Source organism: Notechis scutatus, chromosome 1 (genome assembly GCF_049901735.1).
Source record: "Notechis scutatus isolate UNSWTSFEM ecotype Mainland chromosome 1, rNotScu1.2, whole genome shotgun sequence".
Taxonomy (NCBI): Eukaryota; Metazoa; Chordata; class Lepidosauria; order Squamata; family Elapidae; genus Notechis; species Notechis scutatus.
In genome coordinates this window covers 234,644,721-234,661,107 of record NC_142009.1, presented here as the reverse complement: position 1 = coordinate 234,661,107, position 16,387 = coordinate 234,644,721, and the positions used below count along the sequence as shown (strand labels likewise).

The following is a 16,387-nucleotide window of genomic DNA, read 5'->3' as shown; positions in this document are numbered from 1 at the left end:
TGTATCCTCATCCTACAGTGGTAATTGAAGACTCCACACAAAGGATGCCAACCATAATCTCTTAATATATGAAATTTATTTATTTATTCATACAAATTTTGAAACTACTGGACTCCAACCAATTCTGGGTGGCTTACAGTTCTCAGTATGGAAAGAAAAAACATGCTGTTACTGGGAAGTTATTCTTAATTGCACTATTAAGCCTTTTGTAGAAAAAGTCTACAATAAAATCACAGAAAGGTGAGTCCATGCATCCAGGCAGACAATGGCAAGATAATAAAACTATAGACATCCTTTGGACAAAAAAGTGACAACATATAGTATAATATTATAAAATTAAAAAGGAAAAGGAAAATATATACATACTTACCTCCTGAGCACAGGTATTCAGTTTACCTGCAACTGGCAAAAACTGCCCAAGTACAGATGTTACCGAGTTGCTTGCATCTAATAAGAAAGTGCTCATTGAATGACATTTGGTGCAACAATATCTTCAGTACATAACTGGGCAATATATCTAGGTAACTAAGATTGAAGATTTTTGTTACAAAAAGTAACACTTGGTATTTATTGTGATATATTTATTTCTGAAATAGAAGGATATCCTTTAAAAAGATATGTATCTTACTCCTCTGACAGGCAGAAATATGCTAAAAAATCCAGAAATGCCCTTCTTAGTGGAGGAACAATATTCTTCCAAATTCAGATGCCAATAGCAACAAATAAATGTAGGCAGAAAACTGGAAAACTTGTTCCTATCTGTGAAACAAAACTAGAAAAGAGATTGAAAGAAAATAGGGAAAAGGCAAACAAAATAGATGACAATACTACAAAATAGGTCAGGCTGCTTATTGATAGTTGAAGTTCTTCAAGTGGTTGTATTCCACAAATGAATTTGCATGCCTATATATTGTACCATTGACAATGCTCCAGACAGGAGGGATTATTACTATTATTACGATTTCTTACACAGTCAGACTGGATTTGGCATTTTTGTCTTCCTATTAAGTCATTCCCAAGGATCTAGGATATGCAGATGTTGTTTGATGATGTTAAAAGTATCACAGGATGTAAGCTGTTCCAAGCAAGACTTCCTTTCGCAATTGACTGATGGTGATTTTGTCAAGGGGGTACTCCAGATGATGTTGTTTATTGTCTCCATCGCCCTCTATACCAGGGGTGTCAAACTCAAGGCTTGGGGCCTGGATCTGACCCTCAGGGTGCTTAGATCTGGCCTGTGGGACCACCTGGAAACAGTGATTGGGCCTGCAGTGATCTGGCCCACAGTGCCTTTGCCAGCAAAAATGGAGCCCTGGAGGGCCAATGTGCGTTTTTGCTGGCAGAGGGTTGCAAAAGGCTGTCACAGCCGAAAACAGGAGAGAGCCCATTTTTGCTGGCAGAGCGCTTGAGCTACCAGAGGCACCTCTGACACAAGTGACATCGAGCTGGCTATGCCCACTCTGCCCACGCCCACCCCAGCCCCCTGAGGTCAAACACAACCCTGATGCAGCCCTCAATGAAATAGAGTTTAAAACCCCTACTCTATACATTCAAAATGTTCCTCACTATTACCTGAAATAGTTACATTCTAAAAAACAGTAATATCTCTATAGAAATGGAAGGTAGATTATTTAAATGCAGATATAACAACTTAAATAACCCTGGGTTTAAGTAAATGTTTTTTTTCATAATTTCTGTGCATCATGTAAATGGGAAAGTAGTAAGTTATATTTACTGGAGATGAGTCAGGCAATTGGATACTGTACTGAAGAAAGCATAGCTCTACGAAACCTTATTACTATCAGAGATTGTGCATCCTATTTATAGTGAGTGATGAACAAGATATTTGAGAAAGAATATCAGAACAGCTTTATCTGAGTAAAAGTTTTCAGATTCTCAAAAGTGAACACAAGTGTGTTACAATAAAATAGTGTCTGAGTAGCAGTGGTGCTGGTAAACACTTTGTGAAGAAAAAGTGACTGCTTGCTTCAGAGGTGAAACAACATACAAAAAGTTAAGACATCTTATGAAATGTTTTTGTGCTAATCCAGTAAAATAGCTAAATACATCTATGTTAAGATATTTCAGTGAAATCTCTATTAATTTCAAAAGTGGTGAGATCAAGGTAGAATCATGGTCTGAATAACATTAAATTTCATATCACTTTCAGAAAGAATGTAACATTTACATGGAGTATGAAACTTACTGTATCCATAAAAAGAGAAAAATGAGTGAAAGAAATGATCCTCACCGTTCCCAAGAAAAGTTTTTCTCAGTGATGCAATAGTCCAAAGGAGTATAACTTTCAAAGACAGTAGATGAAACAGTAAAGTAGTAAGAATCACTTTTGCCATCAAAGCACGAAGTATCACACAGACCAAGGAGGACCAATGGATATACATGCAATATCTTAAGGAATTTATGAAGGAATCATGTGAGATGCTATGAAAAAAAAATGAAAATCTCTACAATAGAAGGTGAGACCAAAGATGGTGAAGAAAAGGCTAATCTCATGGCATAAAAAGAAAGCAGAATCTTGAGAAATTGTAACCTTGCATTAATTATTTTTACTATTGTACGAAAACGTACTGTCTATCAGTTCATTGATATAGGGATCATTTTTGGGGTGGAAGAATTCTGTAAAGTATGCTAAGAGGAGAGGGAAATCACAGAGAAATTGTGTTTGTGTGACTTCAGAGACCATAGAATTTAGATATCAAGCTTGGCACTGGTGAATAAGAAATACTATGCAGGAGTGGGGAAATCTTTCGGATATTTATAGAAAAAGTCGGGTGGTCAAGACACAAAACATGTAATAAACTAGCATATACAATCATTTTTGAATTAGAACTACAAATAATTAGTTGCATATATAACATTACACTATCTACTATCTATATGTTCTGAGCCAACCTGGTTCCAAAAGAGCAAACACAAGACAAAGGCAGCAGCCCCTACTTTTTAAGGTTTAATCCATGAATTCTATTTCTTCACAGATAAAAGGCTGCTTCCAAGTAATTAGTTCCGACAAGAGCCTTGCCAAGTTGTTTGTCAAGGCTGCCAAAAACCCAGAGATAAGAACTAGTTTCCAAGTTTTCAAATAGTAAGTATGATGTCCATGAGGCTAAGTCTCAGAGCGTCTTTGCCTTCTGCAAAGAATGCTTCTTCAAACCTGGCTTTTATCCTCTTGAGGGAAGGGCCATTACCTTGCAGCCTTACTCCCGAGTTGCCTGTGCTGCTGTAACTGCTCTCTCCTATGAGCAATCCTGCGTGCACGCGCACTTGGCACTCGGGAACCTCCTCATCACTGCTGCCAGACCCCACAATCTCTAAAGGCAGCAGTCCACTCCCTAATGGTCCTAGCCCCTCATCTGAGTCCTTGCTCTCCTCCACTGTCCGCACCTGCTGCCAGCTAACCACAACACTATATAAGATGAAGCTACTGCAAACACAAACTCATCAAAAGTAAGGAGGAAAAAAGAAAAAAAATCAAAGAAGCAAAAATTAAAAGATTTAAAAACAGAAAAGAAAGAAAAAAGTATAAAGAAGTGACTTCTAATATACTTCAATGTTATAAGTACAAATATATATTTAACCGGTCTCTGTAAAGTTACATCATATTTATTTATTTATTTTATTTATTTATTTGATTTGCCAATTGTTTACAAGATAGTAAGTATAAATGTATACATAGTTGTGAATACATGAAATGGGTACATATAAGAAAAATAAAAGAATAAGATAAACAATAGGACAGGGACGGTAGGCACGTTGGTGCGCTTATGCACGCCCCCTACAGGCCTCTTAGGAAAGGGGTGAGGTCAATAGTAGACAGTCTAAGGTTAAAGTTTTTGGGGTTTGGGGAAGAAACTACAGAGTCGGGTAGAGTATTCCAGACATTGACCACTCAATTTGACCACTTGCTGAAGTCGTATTTCCTGCAATCAAGTTTGGTGCGGTTTACTTTGAGTTTGTATCTATTGTGTGCTCTTGTGTTGTTATGGTTGAAGCTGAAGTATTCATTGACAGGTAGGACATTGCAATGTATGATTTTATATATTACTCTTCTTTCTTGATCTGGTGCTGGACTTTATAAACAGGAACAGCAAGGAAGTAAGATTGAGCTACATAAATGAACCAAGAGTTGGGGTTACCTCTTCCATGGGGAAGATGGAGAGCAGTGATAAAAAAGATCAGATTTAATTGCCCTACTCAGTAAGGATCTTTGCCAGCAGGGAATAGGAAAGACCAATCAAGCAAGATCTCTTTTTAAGTCAAAGGAAGGAGGAATAATACCAGGCAAGAAGAGATAATAAAAAGACTGAAACGAGAAAATATCTCTGTGCTCATAAAGGAGATATGAAAAAGGAAAGCAGGATGGGTTCTTAATTTAATCATCCTAGACATGTTTTTGAAAAAATATTACGCATCAGCCCAATAATAAAACTAAACATTGATATATTGGTTAATGAAAAATACTGTCACCCAAGTGTCAAGGTAAAAACTATTTTGTAGCTCTTTTTTGCAAATAGCTGTTCAAGTATTTTTTAATATAATGCATTGTTTCATGGCATACAGTGACACTTTTCATTTTTTATTCAGTTTTTGTATTAATATATGGAAATACTTTAGTGTTATGACCCTCGGGATAATGTATTAGTACTCATGTGATGATACTTTTTGGCTATCTCAGTCTAAGATCTTTCCAATAATGAAAGAACTGATCCAAATCCTCCTGCTTTCTTTTTTCTTCCTTCTTTTCTTTAAACGTAGGAGAAACTTTAAGAGAAAGCTATATAGACATTTGAAGATTATTTCTGCACAATGTGCTTAAATTGGTGGTTACAAGAAAAAAGGCAAGGTCAAAAATATTCTGAGGAAACAATAGCAGAATGCTCTGACTGAGAGGAGCAGAAGGTATAGATTCCCATGATTTTCTCAGGTAAAATTTCACTTGCGGAAATGATGACTTGACAGTAACAACTTGACTATTATTTCTCTTTCATGGGGGGAGAAATTTGAATTCCAAAGTGAATTATAAATTGCCTAAGTGCCAAATTCAGTATAAAGATAGTTTCCTTTTATTTTTGGTGGAAGACGGAGAATATAGCATTGTTATTGTTAATTTTCAGTACCTTCCATGTCAAATATACCTCCCTGTTCTGTTGGACCTTATTAGCAAAAAGGAGATAGAAAAATAATTCTCACTCATGTAGATAAATTGCTCCCATGTGTGAAACCTTGCATCATAATCAGTAAGCTGCTCAACCTCTTTTCTTTTTCAAATCAATTTCAAAATTCTGATTCCTCAGAGTTAGAAGGTAACTCTAGGCTGTCTTAGCACCACACACTGTGGCAATAAGATTTAAAAAATAGTTAATTAATAGAAAGCTAAATGCGTCCACAGAACTTGACAGTTTTGTGAAAATGAAATGACTGCAGTGCTATGTTTCTAGCTCTGTGCATTATATATGGACATGCAACATAATGGTGCACATATACAATAGATAGCTTTAGTAATGACACTCATTTTGTCATTTGTCCCCTTGTCCCTTTATAGATATACCCCAAAAAGAGAAAATTTGCAAGCGCAAAGCAGTTTTCTATCATAGAATAAGGGTGAAACAAAATTGAAAATAGTCCCCCCCCCCTAGATATTTCCCACTTCACTGACATATCACTGTCTATTGGAGCAAGCAGGAAATAAAGAAATAAGCTCCCCCACTGCAGGAAAAATAGGCATATTGTACAGTGATAGATATTACTTCCAATATCAAGCTGTATTCATTTTTGTGTCGAAAGCATAAAAACTAAGAATGCATGGTAATGTAAAAGAAAGGAAATACTTCTTCCTTTTTGAGACAGGAAGCCTCTCTGAGGAGAGAACAGGTTGCCCAGAAAATGTGCTGTTATTCTCCTGTCTCTTTAAGCCCTCTCCACAGTCAACAAAATTAACTATAAAAACTGAGCTGAGAGACAGCCAGGGGTGGTGTGGGATGGAGAAAGAAAAGGGTGTGTGTTTGTAAAGCAATCATAAAGACATAATTTTCTCTAGCAGTATTTGGAAGCAGGAAGAGTAGGACTCACCAGGAGTAGTAGTTGCAGTAGTAGGCTTCACAAGAAGTCCTAGCTCTAGCAGTGGGGGGGATGGTGTAGTCCTAGCTCTAGCAATTGGGGGGGGGGTGGTGAGTAGTAGATAAACTGCAATGTTTCTGTATATGTTGTCTGGGGTATATGCTGTGTTGGCTCTTCTGTGTCTTGCTCCCACAGAATTGGATATAGTTAAAAGAACCCGAGACACATGTTATGGTGGGGTATCCATAAACAGGTGGGGTATCTAATTTGGAGTGGCAAAAGAGAGAGAGAGGGAGAGGGAGGGAGAGAGAGAGGGAGAGAGAGGGGAGGGTACAAATTCTCCTTACAGACTACTACTACTAGAGATAGGTATCCACCCTATGCCTGAAGTTAAACCAAAGAAGGTAGAGCAGCCAGAAATGGGATTAGGTTCAAATAATTGGGCCAATATCATCAGATAAAAAAGCAACAACAACATGAAAGGCTTTGATTGAAGAACAGTTTTGGAGGGAGACAGAAAGAAAAAGTACAATGGGAAAAGAATGAAAAAGGCAAGAAGAGAATTTAGGGACTCAGATTTATTTAAAGGGGCCCGATCCAGGCACCAGAAGGGGCACAAATACTTCTTAAGTTTTTCAGAATACATAGAGAGGAGATGGTCCCAAAGACATAAACATCCCTAAGATGTCAGAAGTTCTAACATAAAAGCATATTTTACCATGTTTGAAAGAGTTGCTACCTCTTGTGAATGGATCGCCTTAATAGCCCCATGTTTAAGAGAAAAGGCTTTGAGAGCTTATAATAACCTTGCGGCAAGAGAAGTGATGGATCACTCCCATTTTCAAGAGATAATCCTACACAGGCATGAAGTAACTCCCACAAGTTTAGAGGCTACACATATGACAAATATGAAGGAATTCATGTTTTGTGCACAAGATTAAATACTTAGATAGGAAATGGTTGAGGCTAGATAAAAGGAACAAAGAAAGTGGCAGAGGAAGTAATTTTAGAACAATTTCTACAGGTACTCTCTACCAAAGTGAGGTTTTGGGTACAAAACACAACTCAGAAACAGGGCAGTATAATTGGATGAGGACTACACTGCAACAAAATGGTCAGAGGATGTTAGAAAAATAGAGAAGGAGAAACAATAGGAAAGCCTATTCCAGAAAGAAGCTGAAAGGGATAAAGGTGAAAGAAAGAAGCCTTTAGTTCCTGTCCAAACAAAAGGGGAGCAATGGGAAGTCACAGACCTGTGGTTATTACAGCTGTGGGACTTTTATCAAAACCAAAAGCCAGAGGAAAAAAGGACTGTTTGCAGTATGCAAGCATCTCTGGGGAGAAAAATTATAATCTCGGCAAGTTAATGGGGTCACTTTTAGTGGATTAGTAGGTACTGGGAATAGATGAATGTTGGTATATTCTCATTTAGTAAAAAAGGTAGCATCTATGGGAAAAGAGCCCCTTACAGGTATATTTGGGCAAATTGAGAAGGTTCCATTGGTTAAAGCCAGAGTGCCTATATGGGGAAAGGAAGTAATAGTGGTAGGAGTAATCCTAATTTATATGTAACCTAATGATTGAAATAGATTTTTCACTTATAGAGGGTTGGACTCAGAAAAAAGGATTCAAGAAGGAGGCTAAGATAGAGGGTGTAACCACAAGAGCCCAGTCTAAGACAAGGATGGAACAGAAGCAGGAAGTGAAGGAGCCTGGGATTTGTCCTAACCATCCTGGTTTTATAGGAGAAATGAGATGTCCTAGAAAGGAATTTTTTTTCAAAAGGCTGACAAAACTAGGGGTGAACTCATAGGGACAGACACTCATAAATGGGAAATTCACCTGGGACATTTACAAAAGAAACCAACATTGTTGGCTAGCAGCAGAAAAGGAGAGAAACAATACCCAGATTCTAAGAAAAATCAGGGTTGCTGTACTGAATAAGAGCTTCAAGGAACAAATTGAACAGATAACAATTCGCCAAGGAATATACTGCAAGGCGATATTGGAAGCAGCCCATGAAATTCCATGGTCTGGACATATGGGTAAGAATAGGATCACATACAGAATTTTAGATTTTAGAATTTTAGGCCAGGGATCTTTAAAGAAGCGGCCCAGTAATGTAGATCCTGTCCTATGTTTTAATTGGTAAAACCAAAAGGGGAAGTTTCTATAAAGAGATTGCCTTTAATGTTACTTTTCTAAAATAGCTATGGACATTGTAGGCCTTTTGCCACAATCTAGTAAATGAGTATATTCTATTTATCTGTGATTATGCAATTCAATATCCTGAAGGGGTTCCATTAAGGAATGTGATCACCAAAAAAATAGCGAAGTAGCTGGTCAAAATATTTAAGAAGAGTAGGAATACCAAATTAGATCCTTGCAGATCAATGATCCAATTTCCAATCAGTGCTGCTATATGTGTAGACCTGGGAATAAAAGGGGTACATACAAGTCCTTATCCATAGGCAAATATTTTTATGGAAAGAGTGAACCAGACCCTAAAAATATGTTGAAGAAATATGCAGGCCAAGACTCAAAACATTGGGATACATGGCTGCATTCTCTATTGTTTCCCTACAGGATACTTCCCCAGGCATTAACAAAATTTAGCTCTTTTACTATATAGGAGACAACCGTTTTTGACATTATTAAAGAATGGTATGCTGTGAAAACTTAGAAGGCCCTAAGAACTTAATCAAAAATATATTAATGCAGAGGAACAAGTTAACAGCCCCAGGACACACTGCCCAGGAATATTTAGAGATAGCCAGGGAATGCCGGAAAGACACTATAATAAAGATTTAAAGGCAAAGCAATTTAATTTAGGAGATTGAGTGCTGTTGTTATTACTTACTAAAGAAAGCAAACAGGCAAGATTCCCACATAGTAAAGAGAAGAACTGGGCCAGTAAATTATGAACTTGAATTGGAAGGCAGGAAAAAGAATCCACCATGCCATCCTCCTGAGGAAATGGCACAATAAAGCTAAATCTGGAATAGCTTTGTTTGTTCTAAAAGAAAGGCATCCAGAATTGTTGAATTAAGCTTGGGAGACAATACTGCAACCATCCCATGGAAAAATGAATATTAATTTAGTCCTAGAGGACCATCAAAAGAAAGAGATAGAAAAAATGTTGGGACTGTAAATATATATGTTTACCATATAACCAGGTGTAACTATCTACTAGAATATAAAATAGAAATGGGGAAACCGGACTGATTAGACAATGTCCATATAGGATTCCTGAGCAGTTGAAAGCTGTTACAAAATAAAATAGAAAAGATGCTTCAGATAGACATGATAGAACCATCTCAAAGTGACTGGCCTCTCTAATTTTATTGGTCCCAAAACCAAATGGAGACATTGATTATGTGTAGACTTCAGACAAATAATAGTAAGAAAAAACACTCACTTTTTTTTTACAAATTTTATGAGTTACATGCAAAATGTCATAACTTCAATATTCTATGTTACATGCTCAGGAAGTACTCTAGGAAAATCTGAATTGAAAAACTGGAGTATCATTGGTACTGTACTTAGCAACATAAATATTTAGCTTTATGAATCAGTAATGTAATTTGGTATTGGTTAACCTCCTATATCCGTGATGGCGAACCTATGGCACACGTGCCACAGGTGGCAAGCAGAGCCATTTGTGCCGGCATGCGAGCTGCAGGCAAACTTACCACACTGCGCATGCCCACGCCTCACAGCTGATTTTTGGCCAGTTTGAGGCCTTTTTCGACCTCCCGCCAGAGGCTTCAGGAAGGCTTCTGCAGGCTTTTCAGACCAAAAACTAGGCCCATTTCGTTACTTCCTGTTTTCGTCACTTCCTAGTTTTCAGCCTGAAAAACCTGCAGAAGCCTTCCTGAAGCCTCTGGGAGGCCGAAAAAGGCCTCAAACCAGCCAAAAATCAGCTGTGAGGTGCAGTGCAGGCAAGGGGGCGGCAGGTGGGTGGGTGGGTATTGCATGTGCATGTGTAGGGGGCATGGGGGTGTGTGCATTGCCTTCTGGGTGCTGGCACACGAATGCGAGTGTGCAAGTGCACGCACAATTTTTAGCACAGGAGCTTAAAAAGGTTAGCCACCACTGTCCTATATATTGCTACAATATTCTATAAGGCGACGTAAAACACTTATTGTATTTCCTAACATGTGTGCACAAACACATTTCCTGATATATGCATATTTGTAATAAATTGCATGAAAAAAGCCCTGGCTTATAGAATGTTTTGCTACTATTTCTTTTTATTGTGCTCCCTAAGGTCCACTACTTGGATTCACCTCACCATTATTTTATATAACTTCTGTGGCAAGCTACCACATTGAGAGAGGCTAATCTATTTTTAAGTTGTTAAGGATGTTTTTTTATTTGCTTGTCTGTTTATTATTTTATATGCATCCCATTTCATAGCAACTATGTGCGGCTCACAATAGAATAAAAAGGTAAACAAAATACAAAATGATTAAAATTAAAAGGATTGAATAAGAAACTAACAACCAAGAAAATGAGTGACATGGAAGTGGATATAATCTCAACAGGCACCCCAATATAGCAAGCCCATATCGGGGGCCCAGGCCAGCTGGCAGAACCAGATTTTCAGATCTAATACATTAATTCTCATTTATTGAAAGAATTATTGGCATATCTTATATAAAATAACATTTTAAAATTAAGCAACAATATATACTTTCAGGTAGTTTATGGTGGAGGTAAGTAAGGAAAACCTTTAAACGTGTATGTTCAATATGTTCTTAATAGTTATTTTAACAATATTTTCTGAAAAATCCCAAAATGCTTTATTTTGTTGTTTGCCTTTGTACTGTTCAAAGAGAATGATTGCTATGTACAAGATACAGGTTATTAATACATAAAATGTTTTTCATTGTTGATAAAAGAGTGACATCAGGTGGATAGTTTGTGCATAAATACAGTTAGGTTGTTTAAGTTTCATCAGGGCCTTTCCCCTTTCATAATATATAAATTCATATTTTTATTAACTCAGTTGAGAAACTTTCTCTTCTCCTACATTGTTACTTCTATTATGGTAACAGTGCATTTTCTTGAAATTGAAATTGTTATAATTTGGAAAATGTAATGGTTTTCTCAGTTTTGTTGCCCTATAAAAATTGTGGTAAATATACAGGCATGACCAGCATACAATAATACAATGTATATATACAAATGTAATAGAATAAATCTAAATAGGAGCATGCATTCTGTGGTCCTTTAAATCAGAGACCAGTGAGGGATGATGGAATTTTTTGGTGAAAGATGCCACAGATTCTTGATCATTGATAAGCCAAGAAAGGATAAAGTTTTTGAAGTTGGCCAATGCACTTTAATTTTCTTGGAAGGAATAGGTCCTCAATGGATAGGCAGGTAGGCCAATTATATAAAGTGTACACGATCACAACATGATCATGTCATGCACAGGGGTGGATTTTTGTCCCTCCATATTATTATGGCTTGAACAGATTGTACCATAATGTTCAACATATAAATGTATCATTCAGTATATAAATGTATCATTAGAGCTCAATATCAATATTTGAGATGTACCAACATAGTCAATAATTTGAATATCAGAAACAATATATCTATTATAAATACTTACGCTGTTCTTGATACTGGGGAACCAAATGAATAGCTTTCAATTCTCTTGTCTCAGTATTGTTTACACAAAGTATATGAGTGCCATTTTTCAACTGACATATTATCTAAAATACATAACCAATTATTAGTTTGCTACAATTTTCATTCTATGTGTAGCAAAAAAACTGTTATTTATGTAAAAAGGACTCATTAAATTCTTTACTTAAAACCAGCTTATTAATTTGTTAACACTTAATATTTGTGTAGTTTTGGAGGAATATACACTCACACTTAAACAATGCTCAATACTTTATATTTCTGTTTATTGCATAATACTGCAATATTATGTACATTTATCAGGGAGGTCTTATTAAACTGAAAGTGTATTATTACTTCTGAATTATAGATTATAAGACTGCACTCTAATCTTTTGCATTAAATAATGAAAAAAGAAGTCTGAGTGCTTGCATGCATGTGAGAAGGAAAACCACATCCTCTCCATGCTTGCTAGTGGCTTGTACCTCCAATCTACTTTGTTCTACCACTTGTGACTTTCATGTGGATAAGGATTGCCTATTTATATTATAAAAGCAGTATCAAGCTTTTAAAAATATTATTGTGCCATTTAAATAGCTATGTCAACCATAAAAAATCTAACAAATATATAGATGACTTGAGAATTTTTAACAAAAACATGCAACATTCTCTAATGCAAATATATATTGTTATTATGAAGAGGTTATATTTACCACTTGAGGAGTGGAATAATTTCTCTGTGAATAAGTGGGTTCCTCCACAGCATTTTGGGTAACTGCCAGATTTTGGCCTGCCTCAGCACCATTTGAACTGTGAAAAACACCTTCAGTATTATTTACTAGGAGGCTTACAGCTGTTTCTTTGATCTCATTCTGAAATGCAAGCAATTTAATATTTAAATAGGATAGATTATATTAGAATATTAAGAATAAAATCTAATAATTTAAACAGAATATGTTGACATTGATATGTAAATAAGAATTTCAAATTGCCACTGTTCTTAATTGTTATTAAAATATTTTTAAAAGGAACATTTTCATTTTCTTTTAACAAATGGCTAAAGAGTATCAAAGAAAATATAGCAGAAATTTTTTTATAACTTCTCCAGAGAAATGCCTGCTTTGAGCTGTGGCCATTTGGTTTTTAAGGGTTTCATCAAAGACCCCTACATAGTTAGCAGTTGTAAGACAGGGCATATTTATGTTATTTTTTAATTTAATCTATATTATGAATGTTTGCTTTTAACAGTTCTAAAGCAGATTCTATTAGGATATCAGACTTTGTCTCTTCGTTTACAATATTTATATTCTTTTCCATTACCAATCCTCCCCCTTGGAATAAAAATGATACAATAAAAAGGATGAGCAATACAGTAACCCATAAATGATTAATATGTATAATAAATAGTCTGAAAACCTAATTCAGGTATATATAGGTATGGTACATAGAAACAAAGTTCAGCTTCAGAAGGTCTTCAAATGGGTGATTCTGCTTGCTGGTAATTCATAAACTTCTATTAGATGTTAAGATAAATGTCAAATTAATACTTACAAATGTATCATAAACAGGATCTGCATCTTGAGGTGAAACACATATACCATTGCAAGAGTCTATTGTACAAAACAAATGTGAAAAATGTAAGGACAAATTATACTATGTATAAACTATTGAAATCAAAAAGCAAAATAACTTTGGAAGTATCTGAGATAAATTCACTGAAATACTTTAAATGTAAAAGATCAAAGATGGCATAGGCAACTCTATTAAAAATCTTCTTAACCTTTCTTTCTAGGTTCACCTGAACCTTAATCCCATTTTAAATAGATTTTTCCCCATTTGCAATACAATTTATTCAGGTACAGAAGAACTGATATTTTAAAATCACTTACCATCAGAGCAGCCTGATAAGATTTGTGACACTGTAGAATTATTAACAATCCCTTTGATTTGATCACAAGAAATAGTGCTATTTGCATTTGAAGGAGTTAATAATGGTCTCAGTACCTAGGAAACAAAGCAGGCATTCTGCTGAAGTTTTAAGCTATTGTTTACATTGTAAAAGAAAGCCTTTAATGATTATCTAATATTGAGTTTTCTTTAGTAGAAAATATTTTCTCATCTAAGTTGTAGAACCTCATATTTTCTGTTCCACTATCTTTTGCAGTTATATTGTATAACTTTTCTCTATTATCATAATCCATTGTTATAGACTGCCCCAGATCCCCCATAATAATTTCTGAAGGGAGTGAGGTGTTTAAGATTGTTGGGTATATTAGCAATAAACTGAGGTCCTGATATAACCTTTCATTAACATATTCTCTTTTGAAACATGAAAGTGGATGGATACTATAGAGCAGTGGTCCCCAACCACCGGGCCCCGGACCGGTACGGGTCCGTGGATCATTTTGTACCGGGCCGCCTATTTTGCTTGGGCGCCGCCATCTTGTTTCGACGGCGCTTGAGAAAGTGCTTCCGGGTGAGCTTGTCGGTCACTGGTTGGAAAGCGGCATTTGGGTGCTGAAGGAATCCTCGCGCCTTAGTTTCATCGAAGGGGGGGGGCGGCTTCAAACGAAGAGCCGTCCCGATGGCGGTGGAGTCTCGCATTACTCAGGAGATTAAGAAAGAGCCCGAAAAGCCCATCGACAAAGGTACAAAGGAGGAGTTGAAGGTGGCAGGGAGAAGCGGGGGACGGCTGGCTGGCCAGTCGCTCAGCTCGCCTTGCCTTGGTCATGCGTGCTGATGCCGGTACCGGTCCGTGGATCATTTTGTGATGCCGGTACCGGGCCGTGGTACAAAAAAGGTTGGGGGCCACTGCTATAGAGTACTTAAACTTTCATAAGGCTTTGCACAAATCTCAATACTTCCTGAATTGATTTAGGATAAGAAGAAAGCTCCTTTTATGGATTAGGCCAAAAAGTTACAGAACAGGAAGCAGTGAGAAAAATACTTTTTCCACAGTGAAACGAACTGACTGTGTTTGCATACATGCATAGACAGAAGAGAACAGCATCCAGATCAGTTTCAGAAGCTTGGAAAAAGATGCCCTTGATCTAAAGAATTTTTCAAAAGTGCTTTGTTTCCATGTGTTTGAATAACCTGTTTCAGTCTATTTGGACAGCCAGTCCTATAAACTATTAGTTCTTGCAATGGAAATGTTGAACAACAGCAATGACTAGAATGCTCTACCGTATATATGGATGCACCAAAACTTTTGTAACTTTAGATATTATCTGGATTTGGAATGGAATAATCCAGATTCAAAGGCAACATACTCTCAATATCATTCAATAGAGAACAAAGGTCATCTTGCTCTGGTTATGATATTCAACATATATTTTGTTGATCATTATGATGCTGAATATATTTTTATAAAGTTAACATGCTTTCTCCCTCAAATTAACAGGATTTAAATGATAAATTATTATTTTAGGGCTAAAATATATAATTCCACATCCTGTATATTAAAAAACAAATTGTTGTTCCTTTTGGTAACCTAATAGCTTTTAGTTGTATATTTAAAATGTAAAACATTTTAAGTACTCCAATTTGAATTCAAAGCAGGTATTTTGTACTCAAAATGCTTAGCAACTCATAAAAATTCAAAATAGTTGTTCTGAATTTGAGATAGAACACTTTGAGTCCAAATCATTTTAAATTTAAAATATTTTATATACCTACAACAAATTCTTTTCCCATTTTCAGCTCTTTTATCTCCAAATCTGTTTTAATGAAACATCCTGAGGCAAATGTGATAAGAGAAACTTGTGTTGCATAGCTGCATGATGAGATAAATTTAACGCAGCAGTCTTAAAATTGTTTCAGATTTAACCAGCAGTACTCAATAATATAGTTTATTAGTTACAATTAATATAATTAGAATATAATACATTGTAATAAATATAATAGCTATGGTTTTTCTAAATGGTAAATGGAAGTACAATCTTACTGGTGTAATTTCTGTATTTGTACTGATTGTCTCATCAGGAGTGTTGGTGCCAAGAGTTAGTACAGCATTTCTATCTTGTGTTGTTAATGAAGAAAATTGAACACTGTATGAATGTAGTTGCAGTTCTGGTAAATATGCACATCTTGCTGCTTCTGAAGAAGCCTCTTCGGGTAATTTTTCATATTTTCCAAGATCTTCATCACAATAATCTTGTGTTGGCTGCATTTTTACCTCTAGCACTATGTTTTCATTTTCCCTGTTAAGCGTATGTTTCAAATGATCAACTGCAGTTTCACCTGTGCAATTTAAATTAGTATCTTGACTACAAAGGGCTCCTTTTTCAACTGGTTTATTTAGTAAATCAATCTTAAGATTATGCTTTTCAGAGTTAAATGCAAGTCCTTTATCTGTTGTGGAAATTCCAACAAGACTTAGATGATTTTCCGTAGGTACAGTTAAAATTTCAGACTGGCTATGTTTCATCTCAATGGAAATGCGTCCTAAAGCAGTTTTCATCTTGGTAAATGTATTAGCTTCAAAATAAGCAAAAAATAATAATATATAAAGCTCTCATCATAAATTTACATACACTCTTCTCCATATATAGTTGGACAGTATATTAAATATTAAGTTATACTCTATACATTAGATATATTCATTATACTGTATATTAAGGCACCGGACTAGAAAGCGGTAAACCATGAGTTCTAATTGTGCTTTAGCCATGAA

At 36.0% G+C, this 16,387-nt stretch overlaps 1 protein-coding gene across 6 annotated transcripts in view; it reads right to left on the bottom strand.

Annotated features, from left to right (window-relative positions):
- Positions 1-16,387, bottom strand: part of TESMIN (testis expressed metallothionein like protein) — a 29,687-nt gene that overhangs the window by 9,609 nt on the left and 3,691 nt on the right. For 3 of the 6 annotated variants that reach the window (XM_087950710.1, XM_026668136.2, XM_087950711.1), the window contains 6 exons: positions 15,659-16,191; positions 13,602-13,716; positions 13,264-13,322; positions 12,426-12,584; positions 11,699-11,801; positions 371-447 (listed from right to left, as the gene is read on the bottom strand). In XM_087950710.1, the coding sequence (XP_087806836.1) occupies positions 371-447; positions 11,699-11,801; positions 12,426-12,584; positions 13,264-13,322; positions 13,602-13,716; positions 15,659-16,174 (1,029 nt within the window). In that variant the 5' untranslated portion in view covers positions 16,175-16,191. The remainder of the gene's footprint in view (positions 1-370; positions 448-11,698; positions 11,802-12,425; positions 12,585-13,263; positions 13,323-13,601; positions 13,717-15,658; positions 16,192-16,387) is intronic. The other 3 variants (XM_087950709.1, XM_087950712.1, XM_087950713.1) reach the window with 2 other exon arrangements.